This window comes from Carettochelys insculpta, chromosome 3 (genome assembly GCF_033958435.1).
Source record: "Carettochelys insculpta isolate YL-2023 chromosome 3, ASM3395843v1, whole genome shotgun sequence".
NCBI classification, from domain to species: domain Eukaryota; kingdom Metazoa; phylum Chordata; order Testudines; family Carettochelyidae; genus Carettochelys; species Carettochelys insculpta.
Genome location: NC_134139.1, coordinates 85,469,996 through 85,497,696, shown reverse-complemented (window position 1 = coordinate 85,497,696; position 27,701 = coordinate 85,469,996). Strand labels below are relative to the sequence as shown.

The following is a 27,701-nucleotide window of genomic DNA, read 5'->3' as shown; positions in this document are numbered from 1 at the left end:
CAAAAGGTCAAACCTCAGCACTCTGCCATAGTTTGGAGATGGGTGCTTGCTGCTTGCGTAGGGCCTGTCAGTTACTAGGCAAAGAGATGTGAGGGTAATTTCTGTGTCCCTGAGGTTGCTGAGGTGTGGGGAATGAGCCTACTGCAGCAAACGGAGGAAGTGTGAATGAAACTATGTCCTTACCCTGTGCAGCTTCTGTCTTCTGCAGCTATTACACAGATATTTGGCTACTTAGCCGTCAGCTGATGTGTCTGCTGGTGATAGAAAGGTGGAACTGCAGGAAAAGGTCTGCAGTCTTTGTACAGTTCAGCTGAAGGCACAAATATGCAGCTAAGATGCAGTAAGTGTGAAGAGATGACATTACATGACATTAAGGCTTTTTATTTGTTTTGTTTTCAAACTAGTTACCTGAAGGGAAAAACTTATGTGAGTGAATAGATGAGATGGGTGAGGTTGGTAAGATAATCTTCTATTGGACCAACTTCTATTGGTGGAAGTTACAGGCTTACAAGCTACAGAGGGGTTTGTTCTCTTTCCTCCTCCCCCTCCTCCCACCCCCAGCCTCCCCCGTTTTGGCGGGTGGAAGCCTTTGGATTTATAGAATAGGTGCATAATATCCTTTTTACGCATCATGGTGATATGTAAATAGTGTTACTAAACTTATACCAAATTTGAAAAAACATACTAAACCCAAATAGCTAGGACAGGGGTCTGCAATCAAAACTGTGAGAAGAGCCATTTTTCCAAATTCAGTTACAAAATCAGTACTGAGGAGCCACAATGTATGTGAATACGAGATAGTCCTTAATAAATAATCTCAAACCATACGTTTTGTAACCCCGTTTTAAGAACAGTGTGCACACAATATGTAATGCGATCCATATAAATATATAACCCTTTTCTGAGTCCTAGTAGGTTCCAAAATCAGTCCCATCTCATGGCAGTGACTACCAGAAATGAATTGCTAATCCAAAGGGGGTCAATTTAGGAGCATTCAAAGGCTGCTTTAGTATACTTATTCGGTAGATATAGTGTTGCATGCGCAAGCTTAGATGATCCACTTTTTCAAGGAACCTACTTAACAGTGAATACATGCTGAAAGCCCTTATTTAAACTTCTGTGTGGTGTAGTACACATTTAATGTGAAAAGTACTTTTTTTTAGGTACTGTATTTCAATATTTCTTAGTACCTCATTGGAATTAATATAAAATACACATTTCCTTCCGTTTTCCTTTTTCTCCCTCTTTTCAGCTCTACCCATATATCTAGGCATGCGTGGATCTCAGTAGGTGTCTGTTATACAGATAAACGCATGTATTTGTATGGCACTAAATATATCTACCTCAACAAGATGAAGGGATAGTTTTGAGCCTGTTATCCCAAGGTGACAGTGTTTCAAACACTTTACTCTCACACACGACAAAGACAGCTTAATATCGGTAAGATTGAGTAGTGGTCAGTACTTTATGCATGTTTCTTTTAAAATCTCATTAAAAGTATCCATTTGTTCTTATAGACATTTATTGCCCAATACTGATGGAAGATAGCTGATATAGCATCAGTTGTCAACATTCATAAAGATCCTCTTTCCAGCCCTCTATCCAAAAGTCAGGAATTCTAAAGTCAGGTGCTTGCAATAACCTACAAAATTATTATTGCATTCACAACAAAAATTATCCAAAAAGTTTCCAGGTTGAATCTCTCTTGTCCAGCAATATCAGTAATCTGGCATGATTTTGGTTAGCTGGATATACGCTTATGGGTGTGACCAAGATTCCCATGGTCCTATAAAGTTTATTTACAGCCACCAGTCTGGCCCCGTGTTCTGTGCAGTTATTTAGCCCTGATTTACCCCTACATGTCTTCTATGAGCCCAGTAAGCAGTGGAAGTGTAGGTAAGGCTGCTAGACAATATTGACCTCCCAGCATAGCCCAGCAAATTCTTACATTTAGTACTGGTCAGGTCCTGAGGGGACCAGACTACAGAGGAGTAAAACCTGTAGTGTTTTCCACTGACTTTTTTTTTTTCCTTAAAAAAGAAAGAACCCCACCCACCTCCATCAGGGGCAATGTGAGCTTTTTGTTATTTATCTTGTTAACTGTGCTAACTAACCCTGTATTCCCCTGCATCCTGCACCTGACCCTAGATTCACTATGCACTGGTTTTCAATTTGTACCTTGTATAACAATATCTAAAATATTTGTTTCAATAAAATTCTGGGGGCTGTGTTAGAGGTGGCATTTAAAGCTCCGAGTCCATTAGTCTTTGATGAGAATTAGATGACACACAACTTAAAATGCTGTTGGTGGCACCTGACATTGCTACCACAGGGGCAGCTGAACTGCTGTTAGCATCAGTGAGAAGTTATTGCAAATGTAAATGAGGTTTACAGTATACTTTATCTCAATATACGTTGTGCCTTATTAGGTATTCTTTCCAATGTCCTTTCAGCCTTTTCTATTCAGTAAGGAGTCTTGAATGTTCCCTGTATAAAGTGATGTTTCAACAGTAAGGTGCCATTTAAACTTTTTATTACTTAATCTCATGTTATATTGTACTTGTGTAATACAAGGGAAGCACTGAAGAATTAAGAGGATAAAGGGCTTGAGTGAATCACTTGAGCTTAAACTAAGAAATGCAAATCTGGCTTTAAGTGACCTTATTGATGTTTGCTTAAAGCAGCTTCTTCTAAGTACAAATGACTGGGCTTTGTTGTAGATACTGAACAGGTACCGTTCTGTCTCTTCAGAATTTGCCTTTGTATCCCTGATGCAACTCCTCTTTGCTTCAGCTGAGTGCCTGCAGAAATGCCTGGAGCTAAAATAGATTGCATCAGGGTGTCTCATTTGATCAGCTGTCAGCTATGAAGAGAGAGGACAGGTCGAACAACAGCCCATGCCCATTTCTGCATCCTGTGACACTAAATCTAGAGTCTGACAGCTGAAGAATAAGGACCAATGAAACTGGAGTGGAAGATTTGCTAGTACCGCATGTGTGGGCACACAAAATAGCCATGAAAACTTTTGTACTTGAGCACTTGAAAAGAGGTGGCGAGCAACTATGACAAGTTACTCCATATATAATCTGATACAAGTTATTAAAATATGCAGGTAGGGCAATACTCTAACAAGATAACCACCTGTGCCTACAGGTGGTAGCATTATGTAATAAACAGTGCCATCTTCTGGGAAGAATTGGAATCATGCCCATGTGATTAGCACTTCTGAAGTTTTTTTCAGATGTTTTTCTTTTGTACATGATGTACTGCTCAAAAATCAGAACTAAAACTGGAAAGCTGCTAATGTGTTCCAGATCCTAAAACAGAAGTATCATATACAAGTAGACATAGCACATTCTTTCGAAGCAGAGATTTCTAATAAGTGATCTTGAAAACTGTATAAAATTAGATGAACTGTTATGCAGTATTATAGAGAAGGCTGAGAATGAATGGGTGATAATCATGTCTGGGTTTCGAGACTGATGGTAGGGTATTACCTTTAAATGTACTTTGTATAAATTACAAATGTCATACAATAGGATACTTACCAGTCTATATAAAAATGTGTAATAAATTTAAGGAGATGGTAGCAATTTTCTTTACAGCTTGTTGTTTAAGCTTTTGTGTGTGTTTTTCTCCATGCCTTCTCTTCATTGGAAGTGTTTCTACTATGCTATCATCAGTTACATTAGCATGGTTTTCATCATGTTTCAAGTACATTCAGCACCTGTCAATAGAATGAGATCTCCCGGGTGGAGTAGAATGTAAAATTCATAGTTCTGTGTTGCAATATGGCAGTAATTCCATTCATGTTTTGTGAACTCACAAAGCAAAGGAGGGTGTCTTCCTAGAGGAGTTTCAAAATTGGTAGTATATATTTCATGCTTATTTAAGGAAATAACTTTATCAGTCTATGTATTGTTATATAATGAAGAGGGAGTTCTGACAGAGCAAACCTTTCTATTTTATTCTGTTAACAAAATAATTTTGTATGACCATTAGCTTTCAAGACTAAATAACTTCACATTTTCATATCTTTTGAAAATTTACTAATGATCTCTTTCAAATACTGTCATCCCAACCACGTTATTCCAACTGCAGAATGGGCTATATACAGTATCTGTACATGTATACGTACCATATAAAACTTCAGTTCTTAGCAAAATATTCTGAATAAGGTAAATCTGTAAGAGGTACATGTTCCTTGTGATAAACTGAGGTTATTGTGTGGTGGCATACACAGATTCTAGACTGGTCTAAAACTAATATTTCTGGAAAACTAAATGCTATTTCAGTTTCCACTTTAACTGCAAATTGTACCATTCAGTACAGTTCCAGGCTTGACTCACTTCTCATAATAATTGAAGTTGTACTTTTCAGAATAGTAGTTATGATATCCCTTATCTAATATGCTATGAATTTTCAAATCCGCTTAGTGTAAAAGTTGTCTACCTCTAAAAAACAGGGTACTGTATTCATTTTATCACTGATGGTAAATTGGTCAGAATACATGTAAGAAGCTAATTTACGATGCACTGAACTGAACAAGTACTTCTACTTCTCTTTTCCCCATTTTGATTAGGGTAGTGCTCTAAGGCCATATCTACACTAGCAAGTTTTCAGAAAATCAGGCCCTTGTTTTGAAAGAACACGTAGAGCATCCACACATATAATGCACTCTTTCAATCCAAAATCAGAAGACTGCGGCTCTTCTTCTGGAAGCCCTCTTCTGCTCCTGGATCAGGAAAAGTGTCTTTTTCTGAAAAAGCAGTTCTCGTGGAATTGGATTTTTCGATCCCTGGCCTGTTCTTTCAAAAGAAGACCTTCTGGAAGACCATCTTTTTAAAGTTTGCCATCGTGTAGTTGCGGCCTAAGGTTATGTCCACACAGTCAACTTATTTCAGAATAACTTATTCCAGACTTGTTGTTCCAAAATAAGCTATTCCAAAATAACACATCTACACTACAGGGAAGCCCTGGAACAAGCAAAACTTATTCCTAAATTGTGTGTCTACACACAATAGCTGCTTCCAGGAGCTCTAATCTGAATACCATGTCTACACAGTAGAATTATTTTGAAATAAACTATTCTGGAATAGCTTATTGCAAAATAGACTTTATTTGCTGTCTACACAGCCCCTATTCCAAACTATCTGTTTCGGAATAGGCACTATTACTCATATGATGTGATTTACTAAATTTGAAATAAGCCATCCACTATTTCGAAATTATTTTGAAAGAGCAGTTGCATTGTGTAGACATTTGCAAACTTATTTCAAAATAAAGGTGATTATTTCAAAATAACTGTGGTGTGTAGACATGCACAAATTGACCACATCATTATGAATGCTGTTTAGCTTCATAAATTTAGTAATAAGCTGACGCTTTTTCTGAATTTTTGTTTTAGTACAAATTTTTGCTGATGGCTTTCAATTTCGTTAAATGGTTGGGCCACCAACAGAGGTGTGGCTTTTCTCTGAAACTGTCCAACACTGTTATCAGAGGGGTAGCCATGTTAGTCTGTATCTGTAAAAACAATGATGTGTCCTGTGGTACCTTATAGATTAATATTTATTTGTGCATTAGTTTTTGTGGGTAAAGAGCCACTTCATCAGATGCATTGGAGTGGAAATTCCAGAGTCAGGTATAAATATATAGGCAAATGAAAAGAACGGAGTACCAATCAAGAGGAAGGCCGGAGTAAATAAGGTCAGTTCAGTCCAGTCAGGGAGGATGTGGCAATCAAAAAGATTGCCAGCGTTAATGAGGTGAATTCAGTCAGTTCAGTTGTCCCTGACTGAATTGACCTCTTTTAACTCTGGCCTTCCTCTTGATTGGTACCCCCTTCTTTTCATGTGCCTGAATATTTATACTTGCTTCTGGAATTGCCACTCTATTGCATCTGACAAAGTGGGTCTTTTGCCAATAAAACTGTTAGTTTATAAGGTTCCTCAGGACTTCTTGTTAATGATATCAGTGACATGCCTCGTAGCATTAATTATAACCAGAACTTGAATTTTTTCCAAAATAATCTTAAACTGATCTGACAGACTTTAATATGTCTGTGTTGGTAACAAATAGTAGTTATTGTAAATACACAGTAATAGTTTATATTAATTAACTTATCCATTTGAGACAGTTAGATAACAAGAATGAAAATAGAAAAGGGTACCTTCCCTTACTGTGAGTACTTCTCAAGCTTTAAAAAAAAATCACTGTCAACTTAGGTGCCATGATTTTTGAACACGTAAGTTGAGCCACCCTAAAGGGGCCTGGTTTTAAGCGTAAGAGTGTATCTACACAGCAAAGTTATTTTGGAATAATGGCTTCTATTCTGAAATAACTTTGCGAGTATCTACACATCATTAAAACCACTAATTTGAAATAGTTTCAAAACAGCAGACACCTTATTTTGATTGGTGTAAACCTCATTCTATGATAGATAGCACCTATTCTGGAATAGATATTTTGAAATAGGGGCCGTATAGCCAGGGATTAGGTGCTTTTTTCTAAATAGGAGGCCTTGGGATGTGTCTACACAGCAGCATTATTTTGGAATAGCTGACTGCTATTGAGATAACAATTTGTGTGTAGATGCACTATTTTGAAATAACCTATTCTGGAAAATCTCTTCCAGAATAGCTTATTCCAAAGTAACACTGTAGACATAGCCTAAATGAGCAATACTTTCTGAAAAATGCACCCCTTTAAAATGAGTCAAGATTGCTATGCTAGTATTAGACTCAATCACTAATCAATTTGTAAAATATTGACCTACAATCTGTAAAAAAAATCTTTATAAGTAACTTCTTTTAATTCCCCAAATACAAATATAGGAGAGCAAAATGTATTCAAGCTGGTACTTTGCCAATTTTCCCTCCTGCTTTAAATCCTCAAGAAAGTATGCCATGTAGTAGTAATTGTAACATTAAATTATATGGTGGTGACCTGGCATGCTACTGTGTAACAAAATACATACATCTATCTCATCTGCAGTAAATGTTACTTTGCTACCTGGATTATTGAATGTACATTAGGAAGATGATAGTATTTCTGCTAATGCAAGCATTGGCATAAATATTGGGAAATTTGTTCTTTCAAATTAGGCATAAGTATATATTTAGACCAGCAGCAAAATACTGAAAGATGCTAGAGTTACTGTGTGATAACTTTGTTTTGATACTGGAACGTAAAATGTTTTAACATATTGGGAAACTAGGCTGAATATAATAAAGATCTCAGAAGACAAATTCTTAGAACAAAACACATGAAACAGTACAGCATACCCTTCCAATATGCAGCTTCAGGTTGCACATAACTCGCTTTAATGAGAGTTAAGCACAATTTGAAGCTGCTCTGTGGCCCCTTTCCTCTGCCTTCCCCCAGCCACATAGCTGTAGGAAAGCAGGGGGCAGGCTTTTAGCTTGCTTATCTGCCTGCAGCTGTGAGCAGCTAGGCACGCTAAAAGCCCCTTCTCCCTGTCTTCCCCCACATGTGCGGCTGTCAGCCTGACAGCTGCAAGGCTGGAGGAAAGCAAGGGCAAGGCTTTTAGCTTGCCTAGAGGCAGCTAGGCAAGTTAAAAGACTTCTCCCTGCTCTCCCCCAACAGTGCAGCTATCAGAATGATAGTTGTGCCACTGGAGAAAGGCGGGGACAAGCACCCAGGAAACTGACCAGCCCAGTTTTGCAATCCCACAAGTGGAGTGGAGCTGGGAACCAAACGGCAGCCTTGTTCCCTCTCCCTGCCCCCACCCCATTGACTTGCGTGAAAATTTGAGTTGTGCTGGGGTTGCAAGAACGCAACCCCTGCATAACTTGTGGATTTACTGTGTACGTTTTGCTTATTGCTGTTGAATCATACAAAGTATCACTTGCCTTCATTTACTTTTTGGTGAGAATAATTGACAATATTATTGTTAACCCAGGGTGTGTCTTGGGGGAAAAGCCTAAACTCAGATCCTAATTCTAACAGTAATGTAAGTGGTGTGAATAACACAGCTGTACTTAATCAGAAAATGTGCATGGCAACAAAATATAATTTACACCTATTGATCATTTAATGGGTGTACAAAATTTGCTCAATTTAAGCTGGTTAGATATTCTGTGGGAAACCAAATTCTAGGTCAGATATATAACTAATTTTTACTTGAAATCCATTTAGTTCTGTGTCCTTTTTTGGCAGGGCTGATATTGGCCTTGGATGTTTGGTCTGATTAACCCAGCAAAGCAATTCTCCTTGACTTTACTGGGATTACTCTGCTACTACTACTTAACCTTTTTATTCCAGGTGGAACATAGGTGGAATACAAGTCTCCTCCACTTCACTCTATCTTGGGATAAAACTTCTAGCTGGTTCCCCCTTGTCGTGGTGAGGTGGCTTGTGTCTTTCAAGGATCCAGAGAGCTATGCCAGCGGGAGCTACATCTAGAAGGGTCATCCAAACTGGACTGACCAAAGGATGGGGACCACACAAATTTGAAGCACCTCTCCCCGAGGCAAAAGGGGTTGGATTAGGGTTGACAATCCTATCCATAAAAAAAAAAAAATAAATACAGAAACATCTACAAAGAACTTGGATTACTCACATACTTAAAATATGAATTAAAAAGTTTTGTAGGACTGAGGCCTAGTTTGGAGATGGTGAATGTGGTTTATTATACAGCCTCTTGTTAATTACTTTCTAGTACTTTCATCTTCCTAATCACCAATCATATTGGCATTTAATATAGGAGTACAAAATGCTTTGCTACTTAGTTTTGTCTTGTGACCAGTTTACGTCAGCATTTACATCATGGCTGAATTTCATGTAACTTATCTGTGCACCCTATGTAGCTTATCTTACTTCAAAATTTGAAGCTGTTTCTTGACACGTGTTGATTTTCAGCAGCTGTAGACTTCATATTCAGAATGGCGGGCCAAATTATTTTTATGTAATAGCCAATATCTGGCATGAAAATTACATTAATATTAACCTCAGTTATTGAACATTTGCATCTTTTGTCATTTACCACAACCAAATATCTTTTTCGAGTCTTTAGAAATTAACACTTCATTTAAAATCTTAAAATCATCTTTCAAACAGATTTAAACCTTAGCTCTGTTTTTGTAATTTTTTTATTTTTATTCACTGTTATATGATGTTCATCCAGCACAAATTGAGGGAGGACTAATTGCATTTTGAATACTTTAAGATCCATGGAGGGTAATGTTCTTATAAAGTTTTTATGTAATATACATGTTTTCTTTCATTCAAGCTATATTTACCCAACCCCCCCCCCCTTTCGAAAGGGGGATGCTAACGAGACACTTTGGGATATGCTAATGAGGCACTGCAATGAATATACAGTGCCTTATTAGCATAATGGCGGCCGTGGCACTTTGAAAGTGCCGCTTTCGATTGTGTGTGGCTTGTCTACAGGGGGTCCTTTTCAAAAGGACCCTACACACTTCAAAATCCCCTTATTCCTGTAACCAAATAGGAATAGGGGGATTTCAAAGTGTGCAGGGTCCTTTCGAAAAGGACCCCATGTAGACAAGCCGCACATGATCGAAAGCGGCACTTTCGATGTGCCATGGCTGCCATAATGTTAGTGAGGTGCAGCATAATCATTCAGTTGGGTTCATTATCATGCCCCTTTTGAATTTCTGGGCTAGTGCAAACAGAGACTCAAACTTGAAGAAATGTCCTGAGAGAGAATAAGGCACAGCTTTGGCTGATAAAATGTAAGTCTAATTTTCTGTTCTACTTTTTATGCATAGGCAGAAGGAGAAGACAGCCTTAAAAAGATGCAGCTAATGGAACTTGCAATTCTGAATGGCACCTACAGAGACGCCAACATCAAATCACGTAAGCATGATAAACCTCTGGGAGTCAGTGAGAAAGCAGTCCCCGCAGGTTTTGTTTCCCAGTCTTTATTCTTTTTGGCACATGTACAGTTGCATATATGTTGAAGAGGTGGAGACAGTGCAGTTAGTACTGTTTCAAGTTCAAGACTTTTTGACTTTTTTTCCCTGTCGGTATGGCTTTTTTTCCCACTTTGATCAAACTTCAGCCCTAAAAGCAAGAATTTTAGGTTATGTCTACACTCAGAGCACTACAGTGACACAGCTATTCCAGTGCAGCAAAGTTGTAGATACTTAATATGGCAACTAGACGGTTTCTCTCACCACTGCAGGTATTCCACCTCCCTGAGAGGCAGTAGCTAGGTTGACAAAAGAATTTTTGGCATAAATTTGTCAGACTTCATCAGGGGTTAGGTTGAATTAATGATGTCTATCAGGAGTGTGGTTTTTTCACAACCATGAGAGAGACAGCTGTATCACTATAATTTCTCAGTGTAGACCATTTCTTTTAGGTTTGTGAATTATAGAAGTTGTATTTCTTATTTTATTTCTTGCCATGTGTAAAAGAGGATGAATTCCTTTTCGCTTCTTTTAGAGAGATTTAAGGGAGAGTAACTGTTGTTCAAGATAATGTGAATAACATTTTCTATATTGTGTTCCTTCCTGCCATCTTGCTTGCATGTTTCCCCCAGTGTTATGGTTTTCCAGAGAATCACCAACTGATTTCACATGCAAGTTCACAGCAATCAGTGGTGTGATGAGCCCTTTTGTATTAGATCTTCCACTAGATTGATTTGGGCATGCATGTATGTACAGTTTTACATTTAAAGCTGAATTGCATGCACTTGGGTTATCAGAGTACATGTAACATGCCTTCTGTTAGTATGGGAAAGTTTGCCAATGAAATTTCAGATTTTTAAGTCATTATGCTCATTGATACAGACATCAAATGTAATCACAGTCATGCCAGCTTTTTCATTAATATTTGTAAAATATTCTCCATGTGGACCTCTGTCACAGTCTATAATGAATGAAGGTCATATGCAAAACAAACCAATGAGACTTTTATACTATCAATTAGGTTTAACCACTTGAACATCTTCAGATGAAATCTGATAAAGATAACCTGGGGTGGGGGGAGAGAAATTTGGATTTGGGCCTTTTTTTCCTGCTTTTACTTAGTTTAAAAAAAAACAAACAAAAAAAAAACTTTAAAGGCATAAGATCAGAAGGGTAGCCGAGTTAATCTGTATCTTCAAAAACAAGAAGTCGTCCTGTGGCACCTTATAGAATAACAGATATTTTGGAGCATAAGCTTTCATGGGCAAAGACCCACTTCATTAGGCATAAGGTGGGGCATGGGCTTACTTTGCTTTTTCCGTTCTTAGTATCTGTTAGGAATGTCAAACTTTCCTTTATTGCCTTGAAGGATCCAGATTTTTGTGAAATTGAAATTTTCACCATCAGAGGAGCCAAGTAGTTCATTTTAAACAAGAGGGTTTTTTTCCTACACTTTATTTTGGCATTTGAGATAAATTTATCTTAAAAACAAATAAAGCACATATTTTTAAAAACGGGGGGGGGGAAGAGAGCCTGGCTCCATCGCTCAGATTTCAGACACTTGATATGTGTGGATTGTAGGCTAAACATAAATTTGCACTTTTTTGTACCTGCTTAACTAGAGCTCATTCAGATTTTCAGTTTTTTCATCTGAACAAGCTCTAACGTTATATTGAATAGATACCTTCCAATGTAATAGATTTCAGTATTTCTCTTCATTTTGCATTAACAGAAGCCTGAAAAAATCCAGAAACAAAAATGGAAAAAAATGTTTTTTCCAACTACTAATAGGTTTAAATAAACAGATTAAAAGCACAATAAGTAGAACGATTACAATTCTGCATTTAAACAAGCGCATAAAATCTAAGCTTGAGGATTGGCCTCCAGAAAGGTTTCTACATGGGGTACTGATCACTTTTAAACTGTATTTAATTAAAATGTGCTAGCTTCATATTCTTTCAAAGTACTTTTTTTTTTCATAGCCCATATTTTCAGGAAAAACTGTGTTTAAAAAAAAAAAAAAAACACATGAATTTCTAAAGTAAACTGGAAGTAGGAAAACAGTTTTGAGAATGGAAAACAAGTATCACCTTTTGGACCTATTTCTTCATCACAAAGAACCAGAAAAGGACACACACAGATTACTACATCATCTTTAACCCCAGTGATTCTAGAAAAGGAGATCTTTATGTAATTTGAAATAGAATTTTAATATAAGCAAAATATTATGAATCCATTTTTCATTTTGTATGACAGCTTTGCATAATTATCTGTGGACTCGATAGTTGTGCTACATTTTACATTCCATGTATGATTTCAACAGTATTTTCCATGTATCTCCTGCATGCGTTTTAATCTCATGCAGTCTTGAATGTATTGGTAACGAATCATGGTCTAAGTTTAGCTTTTGTGCTACATAACCTGTTTTAGAAATCTACCTCACTGTTTTGTAATGGCTTTTTTTATTTTGCATGTTCATACTTAATCACACTGAGAAATGGAAAGCTGTTTGCATTTGTATGGTGTGCTTTGGCACTGTGTGATCAGCGCATGTACTAATGATTTCCTTTTATTTTTCTTCTTTCCTACTTTTTCCTCTTTTCCCATTCTTTCCACGTTTTGTACTGCTATCTCCATACTTTCTTCTAAATTTCTTTGCTTACTGTAGCAGCCCTTGCCTTTTCTCTTGCAGCGACAGCCCAGGCTCCAAGGATTATTACTGGGCCTGCGCCTGTTCTCCCACCAGCTGCCCTGCGTACTCCTACGCCAGCTGGCCCTACCATAATGCCTTTGATCAGACAGATACAGACCGCTGTCATGCCAAACGGAACTCCTCATCCAACTGCTGCAATAGTTCCTCCAGGACCTGAAGCTGGTTTAATTTACACACCATATGAGTATCCCTATACACTGGCACCAGCGACATCAATTCTTGAGTATCCTATTGAACCTAGTGGTGTATTAGGTAAGTTTGTTTACTGAGGAGATTGACTGAATTGTTAATAATTTTCGAAGGGTGTTTTGGTGTATCTCTCTTGCTGTTGTATGACTTGAATAGTGAGAGTCAGTGGTTCATTAAAGCTTTGTTTTTGAAAGAAAGCTCTGACCCTATTGTGTTTCATTTAAAAACTCATAAATTTCTGTGGTAAAAGATCTTAGAATAAACGCAGCTCTTTAATTGGTTTATATGGGCCGTGTCTACACTAGCCCCAAACTCCGAAACGGCCACGCAAATGGCCATATCGAAGTTTACTAATGAAGCGCTGAAATGCATATTCATCGCCTCATGAGCATGCGGGCGGCCGCGGCACTTCGAAATTGACGTGGCTCGCCGCCGCGCGTCTCATCCCGACGGGGCTCCTTTTCGAAAGGACACCGCCTACTTCGAAGTCCCCTTGGGACGAGACGCGCAGCGGCGAGCCACGTCAATTTCGAAGTGCCGCGGCCGCCCGCATGCTCATGAGGCGATGAATATGCATTTCAGCGCTTCATTAGTAAACTTCGATATGGCCATTTGCGTGGCCGTTTCGAAGTTTGGGGCTAGTGTAGACATGGCCATAGATTGCTAAATACATATGTCTATAAAAAGTCAATATTTATTTTGGACCACTTTTAATTTTTTACAACAAAATTGTTTAGTCAAATTGTAATACATTTAATCTTTTAGACCAGGAAAAATCAAATAGAAAGTCAAATGCATAGATAATGTAAATATTTTGTACTCTCCCCTGGACAACTTGATTGTAGTTTCCTAAATTGTAAATAAATTTACAATAATACTTTAAAGGAATCATTCTTAATTTTGTATAGGATTTTGTGGTATCAAACAAATCTTGCAGGGGGACTAAAAATATTGTTTATATTTGTGAATCTATTGATTGGTAAGAACCAATTAATCTGTCTTTTAAAAAAAGATAAATAAGAATTTCAGTAAATGAACTTGCTGGATGAAGGCTAGACTGTCTGCTTTTATAAGACAGTTAACCAGTCAATGAGCTTGTCTACACTACTTCCCTTCTTTGAAGGGAGGATGGTAAGTAGGGTGTTGGGAGATTATTAATGAAATTCTGCGCTGCATATGCAGCACTTCATTAAGTTAATTCCCTCCTGAGGCAACTTTGTAGTGCCGGCTCGCATGTAAAATTTTGAGGAGTAAAGGGACTTCGAAGTTGCTCAGGCACTTGTAACCACGGCTCACTCACCAGTACTTCCATGTGAATCAGCACTTCAAAGTTTAACACTTAGAAGTTGCTGTGGGGGAGAATTAGCTTAATGAAGTGCTGCATATGCACCACAGCACTTCATTAATAATCTCCCGACACCTTACTTACCATCCTTCCTTTGAAGTAGGGAGGTAGTGTAGACAAGCCCAGTATGAAACACTGTAACAATGCAGTTTTTCACTTCTCTATGCCCTCCAGAATTTGAATAAATCTCTTCTCTTTTATTGAATTGTGTATGATACTGGTGCTGCCTAATTCTGTTGACTTAACGGAACTTTGATCTTTAATGTTTGTTCAGCAGCAATTATTGATTTACACAAATTCTAAAAGTCTCTAATGAACATGGGGCCCTAAAATTCAAAGTTAGTAAAAAAAAAAAAACAAAACAATAAAAAACACACACACACAGAGCCAGTGGTCTATGAAGTAAATATTACTAGCTGGTCAATATATGTATGTATGCATGTTTACGTGTTCTTTTTGGCATTGTAGATAGGAAAATGTGCTTATTTATATTGAGTCATATATTTTCAGTGTTAGCACTGCTCATTATTTAAAAAATTTAATTGGAAAAAATAATGCAGTGGACCTTTTCAAGAGTAGCTTGCTGCTGTTGCCTGTCTCTGAAATAGTCAATTTTGAATAAATTAGCAACAATGTAACATTATACATGTTTGTAATCTTTTCCTTGTTGTTGTTAATTTTCCTGCAACCCTGTGCATGTTGTTTTTCCATCCAGTCCTTTGTTCTGCCACTTAGGGTCTTTTGAGGTAGTTTTCCTGTGGTAGATGTCACAGTAGCCATTGATTGAGTCCAATACCAAATATCTCTACCTAATATAGTTGACAAGTTTTAAAATAAATTTGTTACATGTGTTACTGCTTGGTAATCACTTGATACATGGCAGAGAGTTTTTATGAATTTCAAGCAAGATTTTATATAAAAAGATCTGGAAAGGGCAGAATTACTTTTTTAGGATCTGTATCAGTCTCCTTCTTCGATAGTGTTTCATAGAGCCCTCCTCCCCATCTCCCCCACCCAAAAAAAAAAAAAAGAATAGTAGAGTTGGGCTCTCTAAACAAATGCTCTTTTGGCTGATAACTAAAAATGAATTTTCACCAAAGAACTTCAATGATAAGAGAGAGCAACCTGGGTGGTGCAGAATTACTGATTCTAATATGTACTCTATCATCTTCTAAGCAATGAAATTCAAAGTAATTTGTTCATTGCTGAAAGAATTGATGGATCTGACGTAGTTCATTTTTGAGTTTTAAGTAATTTGTGTATGCATGTATACCAATAATATGAATAGCTCTGCCATTTTTATGGTGAACTACTTGGACATCTTAAAGCAGTACCCTTAAAATTTCAGATGTGGGTGGTAGTGGTGGTGGAAATTGGAAAGTTGGTATCGGCATCTAATTTTTAATTCCCTTCCTTTTATCTGTAGGTATGGCTTTCCCAACGAAAGGCTAAGAATTCAAGAACGGTCTTAACTGAACCCTCATCAGATCTGAATTTAACAAATACTTAGTTTCAGCAATCTTGGGGGAAGAAAAAAAAGTAGCCTAGCAGTCAGTGACTTACTTGCACTTTTTTGCACATAGGTAGAAAATAAAATAGTACTCTTAATTTGGTTTAGTCTCTATTATTGCCAAATTATCCATAATTTATGAGTGTATAGTAGTATACTGACTGCTAAGTGTTCTATACTGTTTGCTTTACTAATCACCTAATTCATTGCAGTTCATACTTCTTTGACTTAAACTTTAAAACCACATCTGTAGGCATGAAGAATTGCTTTAAAACTGTTTTTAGTGGTAGAAACTGGAAATTGGTCTTAAGGGTAACTAATAATTGTCAGTATTAAAAATGGCATTATTTAAAGGTAGTGCTGCTACAAGAAAGGCACTTCAGTGAATATGTGACTAGTAAAGCTTAAATGTTCTTGGATCTAATAGATTTCATGAAATACTGTAATTTTTGGATTGCAAATGAGTGGATTAAACAGGTTAAGGCCAGGATGTTTGAAATAAATGCAATATTAATCTGCACAGATATACTTCATATATTAAGGTTAAGATTTGAAACTACTGTGCCTTAACTTGTTGCTTTCTTAAAATGAATTTTTGTAGTAAATGATCACTTAAATCCATTTTGCTAAACCTGCTGTTAATGTTTATCTTTGAATGTTTTCTAACTTTGTCTTGATAATTGCAATTTAACTAGGTGCGGTGGCTACTAAAGTTCGAAGGCACGATATGCGTGTCCATCCTTACCAAAGGATTGTGACCGCAGACCGAGGTTAGTTTAGTTCTGCAGTTTTTATATAAGAAATGATTTGAGTGTACATGAAATTTGCAACACCACAGCTGGTTAACCAAATACCATATTTTGACCCATTTATTGATTTTTTTTTTCTTTTTTTATTCTTTTTTTGTGTCAAAAATCTAAATAGTGACTATTTTAGAATTTGGGAACATTTGCAATTTTAAAAATATTGTGTAAACTTCTTTAGCTCTCCCATTAATTAAAGTATATGAGTTGTGACATATTTAAAATCCAGTAACTGATTTCCTTTCTAAAAGATACATAAAATTCGCATTCATTAGGAAATATTTAGAGTTCAGTACTGTATTCATTATTTGTTTTTTCCCTTTAAACTTGATCTTTTAATTCATATGGAAATATCAGATTGGTGTTGCAAAAATAAAATGAATGGACGGGTGCTTAATGAGAAGTAAGTAAAAGAATAAATGCCTCCTGTCTGGAGAAAATTGAAGATTTAGATTCCTGTTTTCTAATAAACTATTTGAGCCACTGTACTGTATAACTCTAAAGAAGAGTCATCTCAAATAGCTACCTTTATTCAACAAAATAAGGACTGTGAAGATAATACTTCAAAAGTTTGTTGGGTTTGAGTCAATAAAGGCAGTATTCATTTATGTTCTTTTGCCAAAATGGATTTGTTGGCATTTGTTATTTGCTGCTAAAATACATTGTCTGAAGAAGAAGCAACTTTTGAAGTCCTGTAGGTGAGATGACAAATAGTGTTTGGACATCTCTTTTAACTGATCAAGGAATGGAAGATAAGTCTTCATTTTTCTCCTGTTCATGAAATGTAAGTTATGTTCTGTGTATGCCCTTGGACCTTTGAATGAATTACTTAAGTTTATTAAGAAAAGTGATGTTTTCGGTTTATTGACATTGGGTTGTTTATTGACTAAGAAGTAATTTAGATTGAGCCCTGGTACACCCAGCCTCTCATCCCAGTTCTGTTAATGACTGCCTGTGTGAGATTTGGCAGGTCACTTAACCTTTTGCATGTGCTTTCCCATGTGTAAAATAAGGTTTATAATACTTCCCTACCTCATGGGATGTTGTGGGGATTAATGTTATACAATGCTTTGAAGATGCAAAGCATTTGGACACTGCTATTATTATTCGAAGGGCCTGTTTTCAGCAAAATAGGATATCCACATGCTTCCTTGATTCAGTATACATAAAGCCAAACTCAGGTGACAGACTGTGTACTTTAAACATAGAGTTTAGCCTACACTGTATCTCTCTCCTTCTGTTGATTCATTATGATCTGTGTCAGAGTACCATGAGCACCACACACATGAATACTGTAGAGAGAGACTCTTCAAAATATTGATAACGTTTTATGTAGCACCTTTGCCATTTAATGATTTAGAGAGGGCATAAGCTGATATATTAAAAAAAAAAAATGTTAGTTACCTGGACAGTTGCTTTTCACCTTACATTCTGTCAGTTGTTACGGTCAGCTGGGTTGTTCTTATTCTTTGTTGAATGATGGGCAGCAAGGCATTTTCTATACAAGTTGTGTCCTGTGTCTCTAGAATCTTATGGCCTCTCTGAGCCCAGATTTGGTGTCCTTCATGCGACCGTTGAAAAGCTTATTTGTTTAGGCAGGTATTTCCCTGGAACAGCTGGTGATTGAATCATTGTTGCAGGGCATGGAATTTTAAATCTATTGGCAACTTTATTTGAGTAGTAATATTTAATAATTTTGTTTGCAGTTGGTATCAGCTGTTCAGCTACCTTGGCAGTGTTTGAAATATATAAATATTGGGATCACCTCACCTACTGAAATACAGCTGCCACTTTGTCAGTAGATTGTCCATCTGTACATCTCTTCAAAGTTAATTTGATGTTTGCTGGTTTGTTTTTTAAGAATACACAAAGCTATTCTCTTATGGAGGCCACACATTGTTTTCTGGCATATACATAGCATACTACAAACATTTTACAGAGGAGGGAATTGTGAGTGATAAACTTTTGCTCTAAAATTAAAATTCCAGAAATTGATTAACACTTGCCATGCATATCTTCTGTGGAATTCACGACACACATTTTGATTAAGTTCCCATTACTGGTATTTTTAAAAAAACAAAACAAAAAAACAATGTCAACAAACCGAAATACTGATTTTTTTTTTCCCCCCCGCCAATATGAAAGACTTTTAAACATTCTGTTAAATATCACTAAAATAAGCATGCATTCATGGGGTCTAGGAGTGCAAAAAACTTTTAAACTGGTTCTTATATTGTACTACTGTGTTCACTCTTTGAGTATGTTTTTGTTTTTTGCATAGCTTTTTAGGTATAAGCACTGCATTTAAGACAAGAGCCCCCAAACATGCAAATGTACTATTCTTATAACCAAGCATTTATAATTGGTCAACTGTTGACAACTATAGTTCATTTCTACTAAGAATAAGATCCTGCTCTATAAATAATCCAAAACTGAATTTGATTCATAAATAGACTGACTGATTTAATTGTAATAAACTGTAAATGGTGTTGCACAGTTGATAAACCTGTGTGTACTGTAGAAGGCCAGGGACTTGGCAGAGGATGTATCGCAGGTGTTCTGGTATCTTAAAAAGGTAGCTTGCTTTGATTATATACTCCAAAAGGAATAATAATGCTGATAATTTTTCTGAATGTTTGTATCAAAACCAACTGTCACATAATTTATATTAAAAAATTTTAATACCATTTTAATCAAAATCGCAATCAGTATCAAAAATGCTTTAAGATTCTGTATTTCTCATATATCTGTAAAGTGGTGAGATTGTGCCACACTAAATATTTATTTTTATTATTTTTTGCTTGTATTTGCAACATCAGCAAAATCCCACTTCGCAGAATTTTGAAGAAGTTCAGGGAACATGTGGTCTCATTTAAGCTACAGTAGTAATTTTTTAGTGTTTATAAACTGTATCCTAAATGATAGGCCATAGAAACCATTTTTATTTTGTGAAGGTAAATCAACCCATGGTATAGATCATTTAAAAAATGCTATCTGTGAACATTACACCTACTGGGTTTCATTTTATGAACTGGCACAAATCTGAATTTGCACTGAATACCTTTTTCACTTTCATCTCCTCTGCCTTAGTCAGAATGGCAACAGTACAAAAACTCAAACCTCAGAATTTACTAGATATGATTAAGCTGTTGAACAAGTCTTAAAAACAAAAAAAACAAAAAAAAAATAGTACTACTGTTAAGTGGACCAAGTTTGGTGAAGGAGAATATGAGAGAGTGATTAAAGAAGGAACAGCTCACGAGCATTGGGAATGATAACTTTCCACTTGAGAATTTTTTTATGTTTTACTGTAATTTTTTGTTTGTTTGTGGTTTTTTGTTTTTGTTTTGTTTTTTGCAAAAGAAAATAGTATTTACAGGTGGCTTCTTTTAAAATATAAAAATATAAAGCAGGAATGTATATGAAATGTCAGATTTTATTGTATTTGCAGAGTATTAGCTTTGAAAATGAATAAAGAAAGCTGTCTGTAGTTTTAAAATGCCTTATTAGTATCAATTAGATACTTTCTCTATTTTTGATGTACTTAGAGCTTTTGAAGTATAGAATTTAAAATGGCAAGACTTCTACAGTGTTTACATGCAAGTGCATTTTAAAGTGTCCTATATGTGTAAAATAGTGTTTTCAACAGAAAAATTCTGGCTAAAATAATAGGTTTAGCCTCTATGTGGTTCCCATGATGATGCCTATACTGCTAGACTACAGTTTAGTATTGCTTTGTATCATGAGGCCAAGAAATTCCATGTTGTTTGTAAATAGAATAATTGAAAAGCAATAAAAATTTTATTGAACAAAAGACCTTGTTTGGCCCATAGTTTATGTTAAATGAAATTGTTTATAAAAATTCAGATTCCTTAGATTCATTTCTTTTAACAAACAGTTATTAATAATCACATCCATCATTAATAGTGCTTTAATGCTTGCACCTGGGAAAATACTAATGCTTAATAGCAGTCAGATACTGATTCTTTGCGCTGACTGTTGTTTCAAAATTCTTTTACCAAGTTCCAAAAACTGTTCATTGTTTTTGTTTTCCAGTTTCCTTCATCGACTGCTACTAACCATTAGTTGTTAGTTGTATTTTATTTCTATTTTTTCCTGTTAACCAGTTTTTTGGGAGTGGGCTTCTCCTTCATATGTTCAAATCATGATACAAGTCTGTCATGATTTTATTGCATTCTGTAGATGGTGTCAATCAGTGCGTCAGAATTAAACATGCTTGTTTTTTATTAGTTGTGATTAGTTTTCATGTTGTCATTAAGCCGTCACTAGCTGAAACTAATCTCTTCTCTATCTTTTCTTTCTCTTTTGTTTTTTATTTTGTTTTTTGTTTTTTTGTTTTGTTTTTGTTTCTAACCACCCAGCCGCCACCGGCAACTAACCTATGACCTTCTGACCTCTGAACTCTTCACCCAATGATGACCTGACCATGCCTGCCTGCTGATCAGTTAACTGGTAATCGCCTTTGCTTGCCTGTCTTCAGTGCAGCGAGCTGAGGCACTTGTCCGTTCGTCTTACCATCTAACAAAAAAGACAAAGAAATTGTCCTCCAACTCAGCTTTTTTTTCCTGTTTGGGTGAAAGTGGTTCTAGAACCTGCACTGAATAGTAGTAAAGCAATAAGGTCCAATTCATCCCTCAGCACTGATCATCCTTTAGTGTCCCACCGTAAGCGAACGGTAAGAAGGCCTCACTTAAGTGATGGAGACAGATGTCCCTTGTCTACCCAATGACAGAGGCAGTTACTGTGAGCGACTTCTAGGAATCTTTTTCTTCTCATAACGAAGTCAAAGCTCTCTTTGAATGTACTGTGTGATGATGCATCATGCATGAACCTTTGGTCAGGAATGTCATTGGTGAAGGGATTCCAGAAAGTGTTCAAAATTTGACTTGCTGTTTAGTCACTACCAGTGCCGTCAAAGGGCAAAAGTTGAAGCCTTTTTTCTATTGCCTGCCAAATTGGATGTTTTAAAAGAATGTGTGCCATGAAAGATAGATTTCAATGAATTTTCAGAACTACATTAATGCAAAGAATGAAACAGCAACACTATGAAAGCAAAATCTGAGTTGATTACTTTAACCATATTTAAACTTTCTTAAAAGATTACACGAGAACAAGGTACATGCATTATGTGTCACATTACTGGGCAAACTGTTCAAATATTTTTTTAAACCTCCCTGTATAGAAAAAATTCATTAAGGATGTAAAAGCCATGCTTGCCTATTTGCTGTATACATGTAATGAAATTGTAGATAAAGTGTAGTGCATTGAAACAAAATGAACAAAAAAGTAGATACTTTTACTATACAAGGGTGCTGGTGCAGAAAACAAATATATTTTTGGAAATGTAGCATTTTATACTTTCAAGTGTTATAAAAAAAGAAAAAAAGAACAAAGAAACCCTTTATTTCATTAAATGATTTTTTCTGGTGGTTGTCAAGAAACAAATGACCAAAAGAGCCTTTTTGTCTTTCTTTTTTATTTTTTAAGTATTGGAATAAGTCTAAAGAAAAGGAAGTGCCTTATTTTCTTCATGGTCATTTAGTCAAATGTCTCGTTAATCAGCTCCTCCCTCAGACAACAAGTTAATGCATGCCACTTAGTCGCCCAGTATGTGAAAAGAAGCTGGGAAAGGAAGACAAATGAGTTGACCATTTGAAATACCTGATTTTTGCCATATTAGCATGATGCAACTTTACCAAACTTTATAGTGTGGAACATTTGATTTATTTTTCTATCAAATGCCAGCCCTCATTATTAGTCTTGCAATATTTTCACCATATCAAACCATAGCCAATGTATGTTTTGTTTCATATACTTGCTCAATCTAAACCAAAGGGTTCTGACTCTTTCTAAATCAGAGCATTAACTGACAAATGTTTATATGGCAGCATGTTTTCCATTTTGTTCGGGGGTGGCATGGAGTTGTCTTGATTTGAACTATTGACAAGTATAGCAGACTTTACACTTCTCCACAAAATGAAGTTGGATGGATAATGAAACTGAACAGGTTTAACTGATTTTAAGTCTGACCTAAGTATGTCTCAGTATTTTTTGTAAGCAGTTCCAAGGTTTCAAATACTGTATAAGATACTCATTCGTCATCAGCTCCTGCTTGATAAATATTGTTTATTGCTTTTATTCTAAGGAAAAGCAGGAAGGACTCTCTGACTAGTAAAAACTATTAAAAAATTCACCTATGGTTCAATTTTATCTCTTAGCACCATGTGAAATTCATGTAGCTAAATCAGCATAACTGAAGTTATTTTGAATAGTGATGAATTTTGAAAATATTGAGCAAGTATCAGTTTGCTAATGGCTCAGTATTAGACTTGGCAAATATCAGGTGACAATTTTATATCCCCTCTTGTCAACTTATTCTCCTCTGGCAAACCTTCATAGCTTCCAAATCAAAGGTCAATAGTAAGCTAAGAAAGAGGGCTTACATTCTAAGCACCTATTCGGTGACCTCAGCTAACATTGTGTCACACCTGGAAATAATTATCAGTTTATTTACTATGCAATAGACATTCATCCTTTTGTATTCAGCTAGCTTTTGTTTATCATGCCACCAGCTTTGTCTTCCTGTTACACATAACAATTGTTTTGACTTTACTTACAGTATATATGCTGTGCCATTTTGATTTTTGTTTGGTTGGTTGAATAAACCTGCGACACTCAAACATTTGAAAAGAGATTTGCTAAAACAATACCAGTATTTGATCCAGATTCATCTCAACTATGATAAACCTGGACATTTTAGATGTTTATCGAAGAGGGGAAGTAAGTGTATGAAATAGAAGTGTGACATGTGATAGTATTTGCTTGGAATGAACAAACTTTTGAAAACATAGTTGACAAAATTTTGGATCAACGTTTTAAAAAAGCATGTCTTTTGAAATCTCTGAATGCCTTGGTTCTCAGTATTATAATTCTTTATTGAATTTTTCTTTATTAAAATACGTAGTTTTAGAACTTCTTTCTGACAGTATTATGTATTTTTTTAGAGTGGGTAGATGGGAGTGTCGCTTGTATGTAATACAGATGACATGTATTTGTCTATTCTTTATTATCTTAGTAGTTTCATGCTGTGTATGTACCATAACCAACCTATTGCCTATGAGAAACATGTAAGATAATGTATTTACAGCCATTGTTACAAGTTTATAATGTATTTTTCTATCTTGTTTTATATGTATGTTATATAAAACATTCAATTTTTTTCCTGACTGAGAAAAAAAAGGATACAAAAATGCAAAACCCATGATTTTGATAACTGAAAATTGCCAATTGTTTTGCAGTACTTTATTATATTGGGAGTGTTGTCTTTTTCGGGCTTTTAGTTAGTTACTGGATGAATACATTAGACATATTTGGGTTTTAGTTGGGTTTTTACATAGCTTGCATTTTAATTCTTTGGTTCTTTGCTGTTTCTATTAACCCATAGCATTATTTTAATAAATGTTATAATACCAACCTACTAACTCTGGACTATGTCTGTTTATTAACCATTACGTGTTTAATTAAAATAAACAAACAAAGACGGAAGAATGTAAAGTCTTGAGTTACTGGACTAACCCTGAAGAACGTGACCACAGATAACACATGACTTGTATTTATGTTGTTTGTCAGCTGACATTCTGCACACTACTATTAAATTGGCTTTGGTCATTCTGGCCTTTACCTTGGGGGTAGGTGCCAGGAGAGGTGGGAACAAATTAGCATTATTTTGAAGCATTCTTCTTGTAGTCTTGCCACTTGCCTTTCAGCATCTGCATTACTAATTCCACACGTTACTTCTTCTTTCTCTAAAATAATCTCTGTCAGCTCACAGCAAAAGAGCAAAGATGCCAGTATATTGGTAAATCATGTGATGGTGTACCCTGAGAAACCAGTTTGATTCTTTGTTGAACCATTTTGAAGTCACAGTAAATCTCACTGAAATTTGCCATTCGTTATTTAAAGCGCCTGATACAGTGTCACATCTTGTGAATCTCTTCTGTTTTGTATGAGCACACATTACTACTGAACTATGCTCTTTGCTATCTAAAGCAAGGAACCTTTTTTTCCTGCAACATCACAACGATTTTTCTGGCAGATTGCCTTATTTCCTACTTGATATGCTGTGTGTTACTTTTTTTGTACTACTTCTGTAGTCTGTCGTCATCACCTAGCTCAGGGGAGAACAACTTCTAAAAAAGCCAAATGTCGAGCTGGATCATTTCCTAATGACTACAACAGGGGTCAACAACCTTTGTCATGTTGGTCCATCAGGGTAAACCACTGGCAGGCCGCCAGACGTTTTGTTTATGTTGACTGTCCACTGGCACAGCCGCTTGCCGCATCCCACAGCTCCCATTTGCTGGCACTGGCAAACAACAGCCGCAGGGAGCTGCATAGGACCGTGCCTATGGACAGTCAGTGGGAACAAAATGTCTTGCAACCTGCCAGCACTTACTTGATGGGCTACATGCTGAAGGTTGCCTACCTCTGGATTAGGGAAAGTGCAAAATGCTAATGAGGGCTTTTTAACTGTGTTTTTATCCCTGTGGATGACTGTAGCGACATGAGTGCAGGGAATATAAGTGATGAAAATGTGGTAATAAATTTTTGGTCTTGAACTTGTACGCAAATTATGCAGAGGAGCTTCATATTTAAAATTGTTACTATTTGAAGTCTTGTTTGTAGCCTGCTTAGGCCTCCCAGATTTGTGATTTTAAATACACTGCAATTGCCAGCTGTTGCCTGTTGCCTTTAATGCACATCATTTATTTCCCAGATATGGACAGTTTACATTATTATGAATTAGCATGCTTGCTTGTCTGGGAATAAAAATTCAAGGGAGAAATCAGGATCTGTTTAAAACTGGGCTTTTTTTTAATTGTTAATTTACACATCTCAGAATCCTTACAATAAAGATTTAATTTTAATAAGTGGAAAGTTTGCACAATTTTTTTAAAAAATCTTTTAAAAAGCCTAGAAATAATGAATAAATATGTTTGTCCATTAGTTAGGTCATGTTGCTATACATTTGGGTTTTAATATTTAAACATCTTTTTTTAAGTTACACAGTTGTACAAATTCAACTATAAATATGCGGAACAATTATGTGTGTGTTTACAGAAAACCCTGCTTTTTGGGCCATTTACTGCTTATACCATGAATTCAGTACTATACGGAAATCATTGAAACACTATAAAAAAGAAGTTAGTAGATAAAATCAGAGCCTTATGATTTAAATAATGTAATATCACAGCTATCAATTTACAGTTTTATATGAAATGCAAAAGTACAGAAAGTGCAAAATATATATTGGAAAAAAAAAAAAAGCCCAGTGTTTAAGACAGCACAGGTGTTTTGAGATGCCTACAAATTTAATGAAACCTTCTTGGGTCAGACCCCGCATGATGATAATTTTTATAGCAAAATGTAGTTGTTCCAGAGCTAATTAATTAGATGCCTATGCATGATACATTTTCAAGATCTTTCTTTATCTGTGAACTACTGTCCTCATTTGCCTACAGTGGACATTGTATCTCATTTTCACATATATAAAGCTGACTTTTTTTTAAACTGAAAGAACAATGAACCTTCATAGCAAAATGTCTCCCTTGACACAAATTGTTACTATTGAAGTTTAATGTAGGTCTTAATGTAACCAAAAATCCTGTCAACTGTAAAAAGGCAACAATTTAAGATGGATTTCTTCTGCCTGAGCTTTATAAGGACTTCAATATTGCTATATTTAAGTTATTTGTTTTTAATTCAGGTGGGGCAACATGACTTTCAGATTTTTAAAAAAGCATGTATTACAGCAAACTACAGCACTGCAGTTCCTTCCAGCAAAATGGAGTCAGTTTAAATGTTTTATGTACATTTAATTTACATTTTTATGCAGATGTAAAGAAAAGTACATACAACAAAACCCATTATAAATAGATCTTAGATAAAACAGTAATATTTCTCAAAAACACATAAGAAAATCAACCTCTTGAAGAATAATCTTACAGTGCATCAAATGTAGATGTTTGATAGTCCTCAAAGACTTAGTGTCTTTTTTGGAGATAATTAAGCAGTTCAGATTTACTAATCAGTATTTACAGCTACAGTGTTTAATAGTATACTAGTTGAACAGGTCTTTTGACAAGTTTTCCACTTACACATAATACAGCAAAATTGCATCATTTCCAAATCACGCCTTTCAATCTATGGGGACCACTGAAAAGTTTTCTGCACTGCAAAATGATGATGGAAATACATACTAAAGTACGTTGCTACCCAATAAAAAAGAATGCCGAAAAGTACAACTGAGTGCAACTTCGTGTATTTGGATAATTAAATATGCACTCTAAATGGCACATTGTGCATAATATAGTCCTTGTACTTTTTACAAACATTCCTGAGATGCAAGTGTGTAATTGTGCCTATTTCATTTAATAGGTCTTCAATGAAGTACATTTTGTGAAATAATATATTAACGGAATACTGTTCTTCAGCTAAGCATATGAACGATTACACTGATGTGGTAATCAATGCTGAATCAAACTGGTTGACTAAAGCACATTGGTCTCTTTCCTTCATGCCTGCTCACTGATTGTAGGTGCTGTAGTTCCACATTGGAGGAGAATGTCTTGAACAGCAGATGATTACTTGCTGTTTCTCTTGTTGGGTGCCAGTAGTCTGGGTGTCCATTGTTGACAACTGACTATTGGGAAAAAATTCACTCCCAAGGCAAAGATTAATTTGCACGTGAAAAACTATTAGATGAGTTAATAGAAATACATATCCTTTCCAGCTTGTATTGTGGCAGTTCGTGTGAAACATTTAAGGTTTTGTTTGTGCATAATATTGTATTTTGAGGGGGAAATGGACATTGCCAAAACACATGTAAATACCAACACCCAAGTATGACTGTACATGATGTGCAATAAAATAACTGGAAAAAGTGCATGTACTTTATCCTCAAAACCAGTTGAAAGCTATCAATGCTGCAACTATAGTTTTATTTTCTGAAAAATCACATTTTATTCTGTATCTAAACAGCAGAATAAAGAATCTACATTTTTCACACTTTACCGCTCATTAATGCTTTTAGCAACGTTGTAAGAGATGGTGCTTTTTGAAGTGATTTATAATTTTATCATGATCTGTCGGTCTGAAAATCACCTTTTTTCTGAAGGTTTGCTGTTTTGGTTTGGTTACTGTTAGAGACTAGAAAAAG

The 27,701-nt window shown here is 35.9% G+C and overlaps 1 protein-coding gene across 7 annotated transcripts in view; it reads left to right on the top strand.

Annotated features, from left to right (window-relative positions):
* The window catches only part of QKI (QKI, KH domain containing RNA binding), a 255,289-nt gene extending 227,861 nt beyond the window's left edge, over positions 1 to 27,428 (top strand). For 3 of the 7 annotated variants that reach the window (XM_074990274.1, XM_074990269.1, XM_074990271.1), the window contains 4 exons: positions 9,759 to 9,846; positions 12,571 to 12,867; positions 16,355 to 16,429; positions 20,845 to 27,428. In XM_074990274.1, coding sequence (XP_074846375.1) covers positions 9,759 to 9,846; positions 12,571 to 12,867; positions 16,355 to 16,429; positions 20,845 to 20,861 — 477 coding nt within the window. In that variant the 3' untranslated portion in view covers positions 20,862 to 27,428. Of the gene's footprint in view, positions 1 to 9,758; positions 9,847 to 12,570; positions 12,868 to 15,575; positions 16,430 to 20,844 lie in introns of all 7 variants that reach the window. The other 4 variants (XR_012645002.1, XR_012645003.1, XM_074990270.1 and 1 more) reach the window with 2 other exon arrangements.
* Positions 27,429 to 27,701: the final 273 nt, after the last annotated feature.